Below are 18,895 nucleotides of genomic sequence, written 5' to 3' on the forward strand. Positions count from 1 at the left end.
CTCAGCACAGTGCATGCTGGGATAGTAAACCTCAGCACAGTGCATGCTGGGATAATGAACCTCAGCACAGTGCATGCTGGGATAATCCACCTCAGCACAGTGCATGCTGGGGTAATACACCTCAGCACAGTGCATTCTGGGATAATCCGCCTCAGCACAGTGCATGTAGGGGTAATACACCTCAGCACAGTGCAGGCTGGGATAATTAACCTCAGCACAGTACATGCTGAGATATAATTAACTTCAGCAAAGTGCATGCTGGGATAATTAACCTCAGCATAGAGCCTGTGGGGGTATAATCAGTCTCAGCCCAGTCCTCACCCCCAGGCCTCTGATTGATTGATTGTGATTGATTTTGGCTGAGTTCATTATCCGCCCGACCGATCAAGGTGGTGCAAGGCCAAAGTGTCAGGCATTCAACAGGTTAGGCCCTTTAGGAGAACCATCGTCAAGACCCCACTATACACTGCTTTTCCCTCTGTCTGTACCTCAGGCTGTTTCCTCTCTGTCTGTACCTCAGGCTATTCCCTCTCGGTCTGCACCTCAGCCTGCTCCCTCTCTGTTTGTACTTCAGCCTGTTCCCTCTCTGTCTGTACCTCAGGCTGTTCCCTCTCTGTCTGTACCTCTGGCTGTTCCCTCTCTGTCTGTACCTCAGGTTAGCCTCTCTCTGTCTGTACCTCATGCTGTTCCCTCTCTGTCTGTACCTCAGGCTGTTCCCTCTCTGTCTGTACCTCAGGCTGTTACCTCTCTGTCTGCACCTCAGGCTGTTCCCTCTCTGTCTGTACCTCAGGCTGTTCCCTCCCTCTCTGTCTGTACATCAGGCTGTTTCCTCTCTGTCTGTACTTCAGGCTATTTCCTCTCTGTATCTCAGGCTGTTCCTTCTCTGTCTGTACCTCAGCCTGTTTCCTCTCTGTCTGTATCTCAGGCTGTTCCCTTTCTATCTGTACTGCAGGCTGTTCCCTCTCTGTCTGTACCTCAGACTGTTTCCTCTCTGTCTGTACCTCAGACTGTTCCCTCTCTGTCTGTTCTTCAGCCTGTTCCCTCTCTGTCTGTTCTTCAGCCTGTTCCCTCTCTGCCTGTACCTCAGGCTATTCCCTCTCTGTCTGTACCGCAGGCTGTTCCCTCTCTGTCTGTACCTCAGACTGTTCCCTCTCTGTCTGTACTTCAGCCTGTTCCCTCTCTGTCTGTACCTCAGGTTAGCCTCTCTCTGTCTGTACCTCAGCCTGTTCCCTCTCTGTTTGTACCTCAGGCTATTCCATCTGTCTGTACCTCAGCCTGTTTCCTCTCTGTCTGTACCTCAGGCTATTCCATCTGTCTGTACCCCAGCCTGTTTCCTCTCTGTCTGTACCTCAGGCTATTCCATCTGTCTGTACCCCAGCCTGTTTCCTCTCTGTCTGTACCTCAGGCTATTCCATCTGTCTGTACCTCAGCCTGTTTCCTCTCTGTCTGTACCTCAGGTTAGCCTCTCTCTGCCTGTACCTCAGGCTGAGGGGGTGGGGAGGTGTGGGGGGATGGGGGGGCTGCGGGCCCTGGGGGGAGGGGTGGGGTGGGGGGCTGCATGGCACTGTGCTTCTATATTTAAACGCTAATCTGCATTCCGATCACAGCCAATGGAAACCCAGCCGCTGCAGACAGCCTGTTCTCCTCTGACCTGTGCACACCAGGTCAGCCATCGCGCGGCCTCCCTCCTTAATCGCTCTTTCTCTCTTTCACCTCCTCTATGAATCTCTTTCTCTCCATCTCTCTTGCTACTCTCTCCCCCACTCCCCGCCACCTCTCATATACCCTCTCATATTTACCTGTCTCCATCTCTGAATCAATCCCTGATTCGCTCCTTCTCTTATCCCCTCCCTCACTCCCTCCCTTCCTCCCAGTCCCCTCCCTCTCTCGCTCTCTTCCTCCCAGTCTCCTCCCTCTCTCCCTCCCTCTCCTCTTCGTCTCTCTCTGTCTCGCACAGAGAGTAGTGATGTGTGCTCTCCCAGTGAGTAGTGATGTGTTCTCTCTCAGTCTTGTGTGGATTGTAGTGATGTGTTCTCTCTCAGTCTTGTGTGGATTGCAGTAATGTGCTCTCTCTCAGTAAGTAGTGGTGGGTTCTCTCTCAGTAAGTAGTGATGTGTTCTCTCAGTGAGTAGTGATGTGTTCTCTCAGTGAGTAGTGATGTGTTCTCTCTCAGTCTTGTGTGGATTGTAGTGATGTGTTCTCTGTCAGTCTTGTGTGGATTGCAGTAATGTGCTCTCTCTCAGTAAGTAGTGGTGTGTTCTCGCTCAGTAAGTAGTGATGTGTTCTCTCAGTGAGTAGTGATGTGTTCTCTCAGTGAGTAGTGATGTGTTCTCTCTCAGTGTTGTACAGAGTGTAGTGATGTGTTCTCTGTCAGTCTTGTACAGAGAGTAGTGATGTGTTCTCTGTCAGTCTTGTACAGAGTGTAGTGATGTGTTCTCTCAGTGAGTAGTGATGTGTTCTCTGTCAGTCTTGTACAGAGTGTAGTGATGTGTTCTCTGTCAGTCTTGTACAGAGTGTAGTGATGTGTTCTCTCAGTGAGTAGTGATGTGTAGTGATGCTCTCTCTCAGTCTTGTACAGTGTAGTGATGTGTTCTCTGTCAGTCTTGTACAGAGTGTAGTGATGTGTTCTCTCTCAGTGAGTAGTGATGTGTTTTCTCAGTGAGTAGTGATGTGTTCTCTCAGTGAGTAGTGATGTGTTCTCTCAGTGAGTAGTGATGTGTTCTCTCAGTGAGTAGTGATGTCTTCTCTCAGTGAGTAGTGATGTCTTCTCTCAGTGAGTAGTGATGTGTTCTCTCAGTGAGTAGTGATGTGTAGTGATGCTCTCTCTCAGTCTTGTACAGAGTGTAGTGATGTGCTCTCTTCTTGTTTCACTCAGAACGCAGGGTTTTTGCTGTGTGGTGTGGGAGTCTCTGATGTCCTGTTCTTTATGGCTCTACAACTTATCATGCGGAGCTCAACAAACCCTTGGACACATTGCCCATGAAGGTAAGAAAGCACTCTCACCTGTGCACGCTCTGACCTGTGCACTCTCACCTGTGCACACAGTAACCTGTGCACACACCAACGCACACTCTCATCTGTGCATGCTCTGACCTTTGCACTTTCACCTGTGCACACAGTGACCTGTGCACACACCAACGCACACTCTCACCTGTGTACGCTCTGACCTTTGCACTTTCACCTGTGCACACAGTGACCTGTGCACACACCAACGCACACTCTCACCTGTGCACTCTCTGACCTTTGCACTTTCACCTGTGCACACAGTGACCTGTGCACACACCAATGGACACTCTCACCTGTGCACACACCAACGCACACTCTCACCTGTGCACGCTCTGACCTGTGCACTCTCACCTGTGAACACTTAGCTGTGCACAGTCTCTCAACTGCTAACACTGTCACATGTGCATGCTCTCACCTACACAGGCTTACCTGAATTTCTTCTCTGAGTGAGCAATCTGATGCTGGTGAGTTTAGTTGGGGTTAGAGTGAGTTTATTGTAGGTTTAGGGTTAGTGTAGGATTAGGGTGAGTTTAGTGTAGGTTTAGGGTTAGTGTAGGGTTAGAGTGAGTTTAGGGTTAGTGTAGGGTTAGAGTGAGTTTAGTGTAGGTATAGGGTTAGTGTAGGGTTAGAGTGAGTTTAGTGTAGGTTTAGAGTTAGTGTAGGGTTAGGGTGAGTTTAGTGTAGGGTTAGGGATAGAGTTGTTGTGTGTGTTGTGTGGGTTAGTGTAGTGTAGGTGGTGTGTGTGTTTAAGTGTTAGGGTGTGCTGTGATGTGGGTTTAATGTGTAGTTGTAGTGTTGTGTGTGTGTTGGTGTTAAGTGTAGTGTGGTGTGTGGTGGTGTTAAGTGTAGTGTAGGTGTGGTGTGTGTGTAGTGTGGGTTTAGTGTAGTGTGTGTGTTGTGGTGTTTATGGTAGTGTAGGTGAGGTGTGTGTGTGTGGTGTTTAATGTGTGTGTGTGTGTGTGTGTGTGTGGTGTTTAATGTGTAGTGTAGGTGTGGGTGTGTGTGTTGTGTTTAATGTGTAGTGTAGGTGTGTGTGTGTGTGTGTGTGTGGTGTTTAATGTGTAGTGTAGGTGTGGGTGTGTGTGTGTGTGTGGTGGTGTTTAATGTGTAGTGTGGTGTGTGTGTGTGTGTGTTGTAATGGTGTAGTTGTGTAGTGTGGGTGTGTGTGTGTGTGTGTGTGGTGTTTAATGTGTAGTGTAGGTGTGTGTGTGTGTGTGTGTGTGTGTGTGTGTGTGTGTGGTGTTTAATGTGTAGTGTAGGTGTGGGTGTGTGTGTGTGAGAGAGAGAGAGAGTATTGTTTTCCCGCCATAGTGCTTTTATAACTGAAACTGAGTGGTTACTGCAGATATGAAAATGTGTGCCTGGGCCCTGTCACGATAATGTGCCCAGTACAGGAAGTGAGGGTCACCGTGGAGACGGCACATGTCAGAATCTTTTGAGCTTTATGTAGTGTGAGAGGTGGGTCGGGAGCTTCATGCAGTGTGAGAGAGGTGGGTCGGGAGCTTTATACAGTGTGTGAGAGAGGTGGGTCGGGAGCTTTATGCAGTGTGTGAGAGAGGTGGGTTGGGAGCTTTATGCAGTGTGTGAGAGAGGTGGGTCGGGAGCTTTATGAAGTGTGTGAGAGAGGTGGGTTGGGAGTTTTTATGCAGTGTGTGAGAGGTGGGTCGGGAGCTTTATGCAGTGTGTGAGAGAGGTGGGTCGAGAGCTTTATACAGTGTGTGAGAGAGGTGGGTCGGGAGCTTTATACAGTGTGTGAGAGAGGTGGGTCGGGAGCTTTATACAGTGTGTGAGAGAGGTGGGTCGGGAGCTTTATACAGTGTGTGAGAGTGGTGGGTCGGGAGCTTTATGCAGTGTGTGAGAGAGGTGGGTCGGGAGCTTTATGCAGTGTGTGAGAGAGGTGGGTCGGGAGCTTTATGCAGTGTGTGAGAGAGGTGGGTCGGGAGCTTTATGCAGTGTGTGAGAGAGGTGGGTCGGGAGCTTTATGCAGTGTGTGAGAGAGGTGGGTCGGGAGCTTTATGCAGTGTGTGAGAGAGGTGGGTCGGGAGCTTTATGCAGTGTGTGAGAGGTGGGTCGGGAGCTTTATGCAGTGTGTGAGAGGTGGGTCGGGAGCTTTATGCAGTGTGTGAGAGGTGGGTCGGGAGCTTTATGCAGTGTGTGAGAGAGGTGGGTCGGGAGCTTTATGCATTATGTGTGAGAGTGGTGGGTCGGGAGCTTTATGCAGTGGGTGAGAGAGGTGGGTCGGGAGCTTTATGCAGTGGGTGAGAGAGGTGGGTCGGGAGCTTTATGCAGTGTGTGAGAGAGGTGGGTCGGGAGCTTTATGCAGTGTGTGAGAGTGGTGGGTCGGGAGCTTTATGCAGTGTGAGAGGTGGGTCGGGAGCTTTATGCAGTGTGTGAGAGTGGTGGGTCGGGAGCTTTATGCAGTGTGAGAGGTGGGTCGGGAGCTTTATGCAGTGTGTGAGAGTGGTGGGTCGGGAGCTTTATACAGTGCGTGAGAGTGGTGGGTCGGGAGCTTTATGCAGTGTGTGAGAGTGGTGGGTCGGGAGCTTTATGCAGTGTGAGAGGTGGGTCGGGAGCTTTATGCAGTGTGAGAGAGGTGGGTCGGGAGCTTTATGCAGTGTGTGAGAGTGGTGGATCGGGAGCTTTATGCAGTGTGTGAGAGAGGCGGGTCGGGAGCTTTATACAGTGTGAGAGGTGGGTCGAGAGCTTTATGCAGTGTGAGAGGTGGGTCGAGAGCTTTATACAGTGTGTGAGAGTGGTGGGTCGGGAGCTTTATGCAGTGTGTGAGAGTGGTGGGTCGGGAGCTTTATACAGTGCGTGAGAGTGGTGGGTCGGGAGCTTTATGCAGTGTGTGAGAGAGGCGGGTTGGTTAGGGTTCGGTGTGAAACGTGAGCCGGGATGCGGAGAGCCGCTGGGCCGAGCTGGAGAGTGATACCGCCACTGTCCTTTAGCGCTGTCTTGCGCAGGCCGTCGTTTCCCTGGGCAACCAGGGAGCATGAATAATTTAGAGCGTTCCACTGCAGGAGTTCATGATGGACCCCATAACTGCCATGCAGACAAGAAACTATTCACACACTGCACCCCAAACACGCCAAAACACACACACTGCACCCTACTACCACTATACAGACACCAAACACAACACATACTGCTCCCTGTCACCAACTTCTACCTCGGCCTCTGTTAATGATCTCTTAGATAATTTCAATTCTAAAATTGCAAATGTTATTGATGCCATTGCTCCTGTTAGGGTGAAATCAACTTCTGGTAAGCAAAAAGCACCGTGGAGAAATGCTGCAACTGTACAGATCCAGAAAAAAGAGTGCCGGAAAGCTGAACGTAAATGGCGAAAAACTAAGCTCCACATTCACTATGACATCTATAAAGGGAGGCTTCATTCCTACAATCTAGAATTGAAAAGTGCTAGACAATAATTTTTCTCTGACATCATTAACAAAAACATTAATAATGCACGCACTCTATTTGCCACTGTTGATAGGCTGACCAGCCCCCCGGCACAAATAGCTCCTGAACTCCTATCTGCTGATAAATGCAATGGGTTTGCCTCCTTCTTTAAGGATAAAATTCAAAACATTAGACAAACTATCAATAGTTCCACATCAAACAGAAATGTCACCACTGCATTCATACAAAAGTAACTTGACAAACATGACCAGTTTAATGCCATTGACTGCAAAACTCTTGAGGAAACTGTACAACATCTTAAGCCATCAAAATGCTGCCTTGACACCCTGCCAATGAGCTTCCTTAAAAATGTTTATAGCTGCTTGGCGACAGACTTACTGCAAATAGTTAACAGCTCCCTGCTATCAGGCATTTTTCCAAAGGCCCTGAAAACTGCAGTTATTAAGCCTCTACTAAAAAAGAGTAGCCTGGACGTCTCTGTAATTAGCAACTACAGGCCTGTATCAAATCTACCCATCATAAGTAAAATAATTGAAAAAGTTGTCTACCAAAAACTTAACAACTTTCTAACCTCAAATAGTTTCTTAGACACATTCCAATCAGGTTTTCGACCCCATCAGAGCACTGAAACTGCTCTTATTAAGGTTCTAAACGACATTCCCATGAACACTGATTCCGGCAAAATTTCAATCCTAGTGTTACTGGATCTTAATGCTGTTTTTTTTTTGCTGTTAGGGGTGTGAGATGAGTCTGTTAGGGTGTGAGTCTGTAGGGGTGTGAGATGAGTCTATTAGGGGTGTGTGATGAGTCTGTATGGGTATGAGCCTGTTAGGGGTGTGAGATGAGTCTGTTAGGGTGTGAGTCTGTAGGGGTGTGAGATGAGTCTATTAGGGGTGTGTGATGAGTCTGTATGGGTATGGGCCTGTTAGGGGTGTGAGATGAGTCTGTTAGGGTGTGAGTCTGTAGGGGTGTGAGATGAGTCTGTTAGGGGTGTGTGATGAGTCTGTTAGGGGTGTGAGTCTGTAGGGGTGTGAGATGAGTCTGTTAGGGGTGTGAGATGAGTCTGTTAGGGGCGTGTGATGAGTCTGTTAGGGGTGTGTGATGAGTCTGTTAGGGGTATGAGCCTGTTAGGGGTGTGAGATGAGTCTGTTAGGGTGTGAGTCTGTAGGGGTGTGAGATGAGTCTGTTCGGGGTGTGAGATGAGTCTGTATGGGTATGGGCCTGTTAGGGGTGTGAGATGAGTCTGTTAGGGTGTGAGTCTGTAGGGGTGTGAGATGAGTCTGTTCGGGGTGTGAGATGAGTCTGTATGGGTATGGGCCTGTTAGGGGTGTGAGATGAGTCTGTTAGGGTGTGAGTCTGTAGGGGTGTGAGATGAGTCTGTTAGGGGTGTGTGATGAGTCTGTTAGGGGTGTGAGTCTGTAGGGGTGTGAGATGAGTCTATTAGGGGTGTGTGATGAGTCTGTATGGGTATGAGCTTGTTAGGGGTGTGAGATGAGTCTGTTAGGGTGTGAGATGAGTCTATTAGGGGTGTGTGATGAGTCTGTATGGGTATGGGCCTGTTAGGGGTGTGAGATGAGTCTGTTAGGGCGTGAGTCTGTAGGGGTGTGAGATGAGTCTGTTAGGGGTGTGTGATGAGTCTGTTAGGGGTGTGAGTCTGTAGGGGTGTGAGATGAGTCTGTTAGGGGTGTGAGATGAGTCTGTTAGGGGCGTGTGATGAGTCTGTTAGGGGTGTGTGATGAGTCTGTTAGGGGTATGAGCCTGTTAGGGGTGTGAGATGAGTCTGTTAGGATGTGAGTCTGTAGGGGTGTGAGATGAGTCTGTTCGGGGTGTGAGATGAGTCTGTTAGGGGTGTGAGATGAGTCTGTAGGGGCGTGAGATGAGTCTGTAGGGGTGTGAGATGAGCCTGTTAGGGGTGTGTGATGAGTCTGTTAGGGGTGTGAGATGAGTCTGTAGGGGCGTGAGATGAGTCTGTTAGGGGTGTGAGATGAGTCTGTAGGGGTATGAGTCTGTAGGGGTGTGAGATGAGTCTGTTAGGGGTGTGAGATGAGTCTGTAGGGGCGTGAGATGAGTCTGTTAGGGGTGTGAGATGAGTCTGTAGGGGCGTGAGATGAGTCTGTAGGGGCGTGAGATAAGTCTGTAGGAGTGTGAGATGAGTGTAGGGGTGTGAGATGAGTCTGTAAGGGTGTGAGTCTGTAGGGGTGTGAGATGACTGTAAGGGTATGAGTCTGTAAGGGTGTGAGTCTGTAGGAGTGTAAGATGAGTGTAGGGGTGTGAGATGAGTCTGTAGGGGTGTGAGATGAGTCTGTAAGGGTGTGAGGTAAGTCTGTAGGGGTGTGAGATGAGTCTGTAGGAGTGTGAGATGAGTCTGTAGGGGTGTGAGATGAGTCTGTAAGGGTGTGAGGTAAGTCTGTAGGGGTGTGAGATGAGTCTGTCGGAGTGTGAGTCTGTAGGGGCATGAGATGAGTCTGTAGGGGTGTGAGATGAGTCTGTAGGGGTGTGAGATGAGTCTGTAAGGGTGTGAGTCTGTAGGGGCGTGAGATGAGTCTGTAGGGGTGTGAGGTGAGTCTGTAGGGGTGTGAGATGAGTCTGTTAGGGGTGTAAAATCTCAGTGGTGTTCATGACTCTTCTGTGATGTTTGAGTAGCATGAATCATCACAGCTAAGCAAAAATGCTCAATGCAGCAAGACAAAGTGCATTATGGGCCATAAATCAGCTAAATGTGCGGCATGTGTGTGTGAGAGTGAGACTGTGTGTGTGTGTGTGTGTGTGTGTGTGTGAGAGAGAGAGAGAGAGAGAGAGAATGAGAGAGAATGTGTGTATGTGTGTGAGAGTGAGAGAGAATGTGTGTGTGTGTTTGTGTGTGTGTGTGAGAGAGAAAGAGAATGTGTGTGTGGGTGTGAGAGAGAGAGAGAATGTGTGTGTGTGTTTGTGTGTGTGTGTGATAGAGAGAGTAAGAGAATGTGTGTGTGTGTGTGCCTGTGTGTGTGTGTGTGTGTGTGGGGGTGTGTGCCTGTGTGTGTGTGTGTGTGTATGTCCTTCATAGCTGCATTCTGCTCCCGGTCATTTGTCTTCTTTAGCTGCTAAACTGACAGGACCATTAAGAGCAGTTAATATCCCTGCCCCCCCTGGGCCCTGTGTTTGTGCTCTGTGTACTGCTCTCCACCAGGCGGAGACAGCGAGAGGGAGAAAAACACTCAAACACTCCCTTTGAGAAACATCCAGGTGAATGGGGAGAGGGGGACCTAAGAAAAGAGAAGCTGATTTCTCTCTTTCTCCCCATCTGTTATAAACCAGCCAATCACCTGCTGCTAAGGGGGTGGGTAATTTGTGGTCAGTAAATGTGTGTCTGTAATGGGGGGTGGGTAAACTGTGGTCAGTAAAAGTGTCTCAGTAATGGGGGTGGGAAAACTGTGGTCAGTAAATGTGTGTCAGTAATGGGGGTGGGTAAACTGTGATCAGTAAATGTGTGTCTGTAATGGGGGTGGATAATCTGTGGTCAGTAAAAGTGTGTCAGCAATGGGGGATGGGTAATCTGTGGTCAATTAAAGTGTGTCAGTAATGGGGGTGGGAAAACTGGTCAATTAAAGTGCGTCAGTAATGTGGGGTGGGTAAACTGTGGTCAGTAAATGTGTGTCTGTAATGGGGGTGGGTAATTTGTGGTCAGTAAAAGTGTGTCAGTAATGGGGTGGGTAAACTGTGGTCAGTCAAAGTGTGTCAGTAATGGGGGTGGGTAAACAGTGGTCAGTAAATGTGTGTCTGTAATGAGGGTAGGTAATCTGTGGTCAGTGAATGTGTGTCAGTAATGGGGAGTGGGTAAACTGTGGTCAGTAAATGTGTGTCGGTAATGGGGGGGTGGGTAATTTGTGGTCAGTAAAAGTGTGTCAGTAATGGGGGTGGGTAAACTGTGGTCAGTCAAAGTGTGTCAGTAATGGGGGTGGGTAAACAGTGGTCAGTAAATGTGTGTCTGCAATGGGGGTAGGTACTCTGTGGTCAGTGAATGTGTGTCAGTAATGGGGAGTGGGTAAACTGTGGTCAGTAAATGTGTGTCGGTAATGGGTGTGGGTAAACTGTGGTCAGTAAATGTGTGTCGGTAATGGGTGTGGGTACTCTGTGGTCAGTAAATGTGTGTCGGTAATGGGTGTGGGTAATCTGTGGTCAGTAAATGTGTGTCTATATTGGGGTTCAGTAAACAGGGGGTCAATAAATTGATGCAAGAATAATGTGAATATTCTCACTGTACAACCCAGCTTGCATAAGCGACAGCCAAGCAAGTATATTATTAATCACTTTCTCAGTGATTGATGTGCTTTTCCCCGAGAGACCTCTAAGGTTAATATAGACCTCTAAGGCTTATATTTGATTTAATGAGCTTTGATTCCTGTCCAAGGGTGTTACAGGCAAAGCCTCATTTCATTTGGTGGATGTGTAATGTCCAGTGGCTGGAACCTTGGCAAAGAGGGCAGGTAGCTACAGAGAGGGCAGGGGAATGTCTGAGCACAGTCTGCCTGTGCTACACCTGGGCTAAGGACTTTGGGTAACTGTGAGCACATGGGCCACATTGGGATTCCGTGTTGGAATGCTGTGTACGGTATAGAGTTAGGGTGTAAGGTTTGAGGGTGTAGGAAGGAGTCATTATCTTGCGTCAGTTTCTATATGACTGGTAGCGTTACCTACTGGACGCAACATACATTTTGACGCTTAATCTGGGAGCCATCTGTACTAATGTTATGTCGCTGTCGTCTCGTTAGCGAGGTAGCTAATGTTAAACTCGGGCAAAATGCCGAAAACAGAATTGCGCAAATGTGGGTGTATTTAATTTGGATTTCTGAAATAAAGTTAACCCCAAAGATTATACATACGCAAAAGCAATAGTTTAAATGTTATATTTTTAGTTACCCAGCAAGCCAGTGTAATGAGTTAGAGGTTAGCTTGAGTCCGAGGGGGGATTTGAACCCGGGTCTGTGACTTGTCCAAAAGTCCTGTAGGTACATGCCCTGCCCGGTGAGCTACACATGAAATAGATGCCAGGGCTGCAAAGTCTTGTTCTTTTAAACAAGTGCACTTCTACACATGCCGAATATTACATGTGTATTCAATGTTTTTATGCAGGAAAAAGAAGAATGAAAAAACACAAAATCCCCTTAGATTGGGGCTTTACTGTGTGGGCATGTAAAGTTGTTTGTGAATTCTGGCTGTAGAAATGGGGTGAGAATGTACAGAATGTAATGTTTTTAAGGGCTGAGTGTCTGTGGCTGTTGTGGTTATTTCTGTGGGGAACCCTGAAAAGTGCCAAGCTCTCGGTGCTGTATAAGTATGGGGCATGCGGCCCTGGGACAACATTCTAGGGTTTGAGTGTGTAGGGTGAAGTGTTTAAGTGTGCATGGTTTAGGGTGTACAGTGTAAAATTTGGCTGTAGGGTGTAGTGTTTGAGTGTATAGGGTATAGGGTGTAGGTGTGGGTTCTAGGGTATAGTGTGTGAGTGTGTAGGGTGTAGGGTATAGGGTATAGTTGAGTGTGTAGGGTGTAGGGTAGAGGATTTTGAGTGTATAGGGTATAGGGTGTGAGTGTGTAGGGTACAGGGTGTAGTATGTGAGAGTGTAGGGTGTAGGATGTTGAGTGTAGATACATACTGCATACTGTCTCCAGACACAGGTGAATCACAGCTGTGATGATCTCCTGGCCCAACACCACAGAGCCCGACACCGTGGGCAGCCAGAGCACCAGGGACCCCCAGAAGTCTGAGTGCGTCCTGGGGTTCATCCCCATCATCTACTACAGCGCCCTCCTGTGTGTGGGAGTACCAGGTACAGCATCCTGCACCTTCAGTCACTCTAAAACCTGACTGCATCTTTCAACAGCAGGACATTCAGGCCCTGTGCGTGTGTGTGTGCGTGTGAGTGTCTGTGTGTGTGTGTGCGTGTGAGTGTCTGTGTGTGTGTGTGTGTGTGTGTGTGTGTGTGAGAGTCTGTGAGAGAGAGAGAAAGAGGAGAGAGAGAGTGTGTGTGTGTGTGTGAGAGAGAGAGTGTGCGTGCCTGCGTGTGTGCGTGTGTGCATCTGTCTGCGTGTGTGTGTGCATTTGTCTGCGTGTGTGTGTACATCTGTCTGCGTGTGTGTGTGCATTTGTCTTCGTGTGTGTGTACATTTGTCTGCGTGTGTGTGCATTTGTATGCGTGTGTGTGTGCATTTGTATGCGTGTGTGTGTGCATTTGTCTGCGTGTGTGTGTGCATTTGTATGCGTGTGTGTGTGCATTTGTATGCGTATGTGTGTGCATTTGTCTGCGTGTGTGTGTGCATTTGTATGCGTGTGTGTGTGCATTTGTCTGCGTGTGTGTGTGCATTTGTCTGCGTGTGTGTGTGCATTTGTATGCGTGTGTGTGTATGTGTGCACATGTATTGTCTTTTGGAGCGCTCCTTTACTGTAAGTCCCAGTCACATGAGAAGATCAATAATGAATTGTCTGGAGGGCACACCACTGCGCAAATGACAAACAGCCCCCCCCCACAGGGGGGGGTCTGTACTGGTTTACACTGTAAAATATTATGAGCTGAAAAAGATGACAAAAATGCTTAGCATCAGTTCTGACTCAGCACATTTTAAGGAATTGGGGAGGAAGTATTTCACTCCCATAAATATATTTCTGTTTTATTTTTGGGAATCTCTCCCTCCCCCTCTCTGTCTCTCAGTCCCCCCACCTTCCCCCTTTCTCTCCCTCTTTCTTTATTTCTCTGTGTCTGGTGCAAATTAGCTTTTTTTAGGTGACATGGTGTATTAACAGATGTCAATGGTCAAAGTGTTTCCGTCTTTTTCTCTCTCACGCTCTTACTCTGTCGGTTTCGCTTTCTCTCCCCCTCCCCTCTCCTCTCTCCTCTTTCTCCCTCTCTCTGTTCCCCCCCTCACTCTCACCCCCCTCTTTCTCTCTCTCTCCCCCTTCCCTCCCCCCTCCTCTCTCTCCCCCCCTCTCTCCCCTCTCCCCTCCCCCTCTCTCTCCCCCTCTCCCCTCCCCCTCTCCCCTTTTCTCCCCTCCTCTCTCCCCTCTCCTCTCCCCTCCCCCTCCCCTCTCCCCTCTCCCCCTCTCCCGCCCCTCTCTCTCTCCCCTCCTCTCCCCCCCCTCCCCCCTCTCTCTTCTCTCCCCCTCCCCCCCCTCTCCCCCCTCTCTCCCCTCCCCCTCTCTCCCCCTCCTCTCTCCCCCTCCCTCTCCCCCCCCTCTCCCCCTCCTCCCCCTCTCTCTTCTCCCTCCTCCCCCGTCTCCCCTCTCTCTGCCCCCCCCCCCTCTCTCCCCCCTCTCTCTCCCCCCCTCTCCCCCTCTCTCTCGCCCTCCCCCCTCCCCCGTCTCCCCCTCTCTCTCTGCCCTCCCCTCTCCCCTCTTCTCTCCCCCTCCCCTCTCCCCCTCTCTCTCTCCCCCTCCCCCTCTCTCTCTGCCCTCCCCTCTCCCCCTCCCCCTCCCCCGTCTCCCCCTCTCTCTCTGCCCTCCCCCTCTCCCCCTCTTTCTCTCCCCCTCCCCTCTCCCCCTCTCTCTCTCCCCGTCTCCCCCTCTCTCTCTGCCCTCCCCCTCTCCCCCTCCCCTCCTCCCCCTGTCTCTCCCCCTCTCTCTGCCCCCCCTCCCCCCCCCAGTGAACGTGCTGACGGCGGTGGCGTTGTGGCGGCTGGCCTCCCGCAGTAAGAAGGTGCTGTACGTGTACCTGCTGGCGCTGACGGGGGCCGACATCCTCACGCAGCTCTTCATCATCTTCGTGGGCTTCCTGCTGGAGACGGCCGTGTTCCACCGGAAGGTTCCGGCGCTGCTGCTGCACTCCGTCAGCGTGCTGGAGTTCGCGGCCAATCACGCGGCGGTGTGGACGGCGGTGCCGCTGACGGTGGACCGCTACGTGGCGCTGTGCTACCCGCTGCAGCACCGGCGCATCAGCTACCCGGGCCGGGCGCGGCGCGTGGTGGCGGCCGTGTTCGGGCTGGCGCTGGTCTCCGGCGTGCCCTTCTTCTGGTGGACGGATCTGTGGCGGGAGGGCGGGGCCCCCACGGCGCGAGACGGGGCGCTGATCTGGACCCACGTCACCATCATCTACTTCCTGCCCTGCGCCATCTTCCTGGTGCTCAACTCCCTCATCGTCCTGCGGCTGAGCGGGCGGGGCTGGGGGCGGGGCGGGGGGCGGGGGCGGGGTCAGGGGGACAGCCCCGCCCCCTCGGCCCCGCGCCGGCTGGGTAAGACCACGGCCACGCTGCTGGCGGTCACCTCCTGCTTCTGCGTGCTGTGGGCCCCGCGCACGGGCGTGGTTCTGTACCACCTGCACAGGGCGTCGGTGCGCAGCGACTGGCGGGTGCACCTGGCCTACGACCTGGCCAACATGCTGGCCATGCTCAACACCGCCGTCAACTTCTTCCTGTACTGCTTCACCAGCCAGCCGTTCCGTGCGGCCGTGCGCGACGTGCTGCTCCTGCAGGCGCGGCCGCCCCGCCCCGGCCACGCCCCGCACCCCCAGCCCCCCCCCGGCCACGCCCACTCCTCCTCCTCGCTGTCGAGCGGGGCTAAGCGCCCGCACCCCCAAGCCTCCCCAACTCCGCCCCTCCGCCGGGCCAGTATGACCATGTGACCTGCCCCCAGGCCCGCCCCCTCCAGGCACTTCTGTCCCATAACCCCGGGGTGCCTCTGTTGCCAGGGCAACACACAGACCAATCACTCCTCATTACTGTTCCCCTCAGGGAGCAGCTCCAATGGGAGGGGGTGGGGGGGGTGTTATTCTGTTTTATTTAAAGATTAGTATCTAATATAATTTATTTTGTTGTTTTTGGAGACTGAGACCAGAAAATATGATTTTTGTGTCTGTGCATTCATATTGATTTATAAAGGCCAGAACTCTGCACTTTTATTTCCGTGAACGGAGTGACCTGCCTGGATATTTGTGATGCATTAATTATGTGCATGTGTGTGTGCATGCATATGTACATGTACATACACAGAGACACACAGACATGCATATGTATGCACTCTTTACAGACTGCTCTGTTCTGCTCCAGCAGTGCTGGTACAGGCACATGTGTGTTATCTCTCTAATATGAAATATTAATAATGTGAATGTTTCCTCAGTATTCCACTGTTCCATGTCATAAAGGAGGCCCATCCTAAGCCTATCACCAGCCTTCACACCTGAGCTGTACCGGTAGCTCCGCCCCCTTTATCATTAAAGTGATGCCTTTGAAAATCAGTGACTTTCAGTAAAATCTTAAATCACCTCATTACTTTACTCATTATTTTACCAGCAAACACACACCCCCTCATTACTTTACCAGCACACACACACCCCCTCATTACTTTACCAGCACACACACACCCCCTCATTACTTTCAGCACACACACACCTCATTACTTACCAGCACACACACCCTCATTACTTTACAGCACACACACACCCCTCATTACTTACCAGACACACACACCCTCATTACTTACCAGCACACACACCCTCATTACTTTACCAGCACACACACCCCTCATCTTTACCAGCACCACACACCCCTCATTACTTTACCAGCACACACACACACCCTCATTACTTTACCAGCACACACACACCCCCTCATTACTTTACCAGCACACACACACCCCCTCATTACTTTACCAGCACACACACACCCCCTCATTACTTTACCAGCACACACACACCCCCTCATTACTTTACCAGCACACACACATCCCCTTAATCACTGGTAACACATTTCAGGTTACCCTTCAGTGACAGACGGAAGGTGGGTTTAAACTCACTTCCTCCACTGGACACACACACCTAATACACAACAAAAAGCATTTTCCTAAGCAGCCAATCACAGATACCCATGTCTGTCAATATAACTTTGATTAAATAAGATTGGCTAAACAAATTCTGGAAGGACAAACAAATTAAGTTGTTTGAGAAAATGTCTGCCCATTTCTAAGGTAGGCATGTGATTCTTATTAATATATTAGTTGTCGCTAGCGAGAAAAAAATTACTTTTAATGTATGATCAGTGCAAAGAAATCTAAAGTCTGTTCTTGTGTGTTGCTTTGCCTGCTGTGTACAAAACCACTGATGTTACCTGCTAACTGTATTTCTCTCGAAGAAAGAGAACATGATTCTGCAGGTTGTGCTTATGTGTGAAACTGAAATGGTGGATTCTGGCATGGTGCATTCTGGGATGGAAGTACTCATGTTAGGCGTTCAAGGCCTGTTTGACAAAGGTCAACAAAAAATGTCTGAAGTTTTAAATGTCTGCCGGCTCCCTGGCTGCTAAGCAGGGACTTATTTAGGGTTCGGGATTAGGGTGGTTCCCTCGTCTCCATTTCATTCAGATGACCCCAGAGCTCCTTTCTGGTGTAAATGTTGTTCAATGTGCTCATGTGTTACGATCAAATAATGCTGCCTGTGATCTGTGATATTATAGCAAAGCATGTAACTGTAAAAATGATTTGTTGTTCCAAATATAAAATAGTTTTCATTTTACATTTTACATTTTATTTTATCCCACACCTATATCACACACCTTTACGACCCACCTTACAGCTGCACCCCACACTTAGAGTATATCACAAACCTTTTCACCTTACAGCTACACCCCACACCTAGAGTATATCACACACCTTAAACATATATCACAAACCTTTACACCTTACAGCTACACCCCACTCCTACAGTATATCACACACATTAAACATATATCACACACCTTTACACCTTACACCTACACCTACAGTATATCACACACCTTAAACATATATCACACACCTTTACACCTTACAGCTACACCGCACACCTACAGTATATCACACACCTTAAACATATATCACACACTTTGTTGACCCAACTTACACAACATACCTGTATCACACACCTTAAACATATATCACACACCTTTTTGACCCAACTTACACAACATACCTGTATCACACACCTTAAACATATATCACACACCTTCATGACCACCTTCCAGCTACACCTCACACCTACAGTATTTCACACACCTTAAACATATATCACACACTTTGTTGACCCAACTTACACAACATACCTGTATCACACACCTTAAACATGTATCACACACCTTTTTGACCCAACTTACACAACATACCTGTATCACACACCTTAAACATATATCACACACCTTTATGACCACCTTACAGCTACACCTCACACCTACAGTATTTCACACACCTTAAACATATATCACACACCTTTATGACCCAACTTACAGCTACACTCCACACCTACAGTATATCACACACCTTAAACATATATCACACACTTTTACACCTTACAGCTACACCCCACACCTTAAACATATGCCACACACCTTTACACCTTACAGCTACACTCCACACCTAGAGTATTCACACCTAAACATATATCACACACCTTACACCTTACAGCTACACCACACCTTAAACATATCACACACCTTTACACCTTACAGCTACACTCCACACCCAAGTATATCACACACCTTAAACATATATCACACACCTTTACACCTTACAGCTACACCCACACCTAAACATATGCCACACACCTTTACACCTTACAGCTACACTCCACACCTACAGTATATCACACACCTTAAACATATATCACACACCTTTACACCTTACAGCTACACCCCACACCTTAAACATATGCCACACACCTCTACACCTTACAGCTACACTCCACACCTAGAGTATATCACACACCTTAAACATATATCACACACCTTTACACCTTACAGCTACACCCCACACCTTAAACATATGCCACACACCTTTACACCTTACAGCTACACTCCACACCTAGAGTATATCACACACCTTAAACATATATCACACACCTTTACACCTTACAGCTACACCCCACACCTTAAACATATGCCACACACCTTTACACCTTACAGCTACACTCCACACCTACAGTATATCACACACCTTAAACATATACCACACACTTTTACACCTTACACCTACACCCCACACCTTAAACATATGCCACACACCTTTACACCTTACAACTACACTCTACACCTAGAGTATATCACACACCTTAAACATATATCACACACCTTTACACCTTACAGCTACACTCCACACCTACAGTATATCACACACCTGTATACATTCACTTTCAGAGTCTCAGCTCAGCATTAAAGGACATTAAAGGACGTTCACTTTAAAACCCAACAGGGCAGAGCTTTTCCATCAGCACACACCGCTCTGTGTAAAATATTATTCAGTACACCTGTAGCGCTCACTACATGAAGCTCACTTATATTTGCAATACAACCAGGAAGCACTATGGGAGCAGTGCATGATGGGATGCATTGTTAATTTCAGTCCACAGTTTATGTTCATCAATTCGGCCTCAACCAGTGGAGACGGGACTGTAAAGAATGTTCTGGCAAAAGGGTCAATTACTCAGATCTGCTGACTGAATTACTACTGCAGCACATTATAAACCAATTAGAACAGAGAGGG

The 18,895-nt window shown here is 49.2% G+C and overlaps 1 protein-coding gene across 1 annotated transcript; it reads left to right on the forward strand.

The window, feature by feature from the left end:
• Positions 1-1,771: 1,771 nt before the first annotated feature.
• gpr142 (G protein-coupled receptor 142) lies at positions 1,772-15,775 on the forward strand. The gene is made up of 4 exons (XM_064324385.1): positions 1,772-2,242; positions 2,876-2,985; positions 12,076-12,233; positions 14,041-15,775. The coding sequence occupies exons 3-4, from the start codon at positions 12,098-12,100 to the stop codon at positions 15,012-15,014; spliced, it is 1,110 nt and encodes a 369-aa protein (XP_064180455.1). The 5' UTR covers positions 1,772-2,242; positions 2,876-2,985; positions 12,076-12,097; the 3' UTR covers positions 15,015-15,775.
• The last annotated feature ends 3,120 nt before the right edge of the window (positions 15,776-18,895 follow it).

Source organism: Anguilla rostrata, chromosome 2, assembly GCF_018555375.3.
Source record: "Anguilla rostrata isolate EN2019 chromosome 2, ASM1855537v3, whole genome shotgun sequence".
Taxonomy (NCBI): domain Eukaryota; kingdom Metazoa; phylum Chordata; class Actinopteri; order Anguilliformes; family Anguillidae; genus Anguilla; species Anguilla rostrata.

What these genes read in the sequence shown, in the direction of transcription:
- gpr142 (XM_064324385.1), top strand. Translation starts at nt 12,098, where the DNA reads ATGATCTCCTGGCCCAACACCACAGAGCCCGACACCGTGGGCAGCCAG. An exon ending in CCTGTGTGTGGGAGTACCAG is followed by an intron (nt 12,234 to 14,040) that starts GTACAGCATCCT and finishes TCCCCCCCCCAG; the next exon opens with TGAACGTGCTGACGGCGGTG.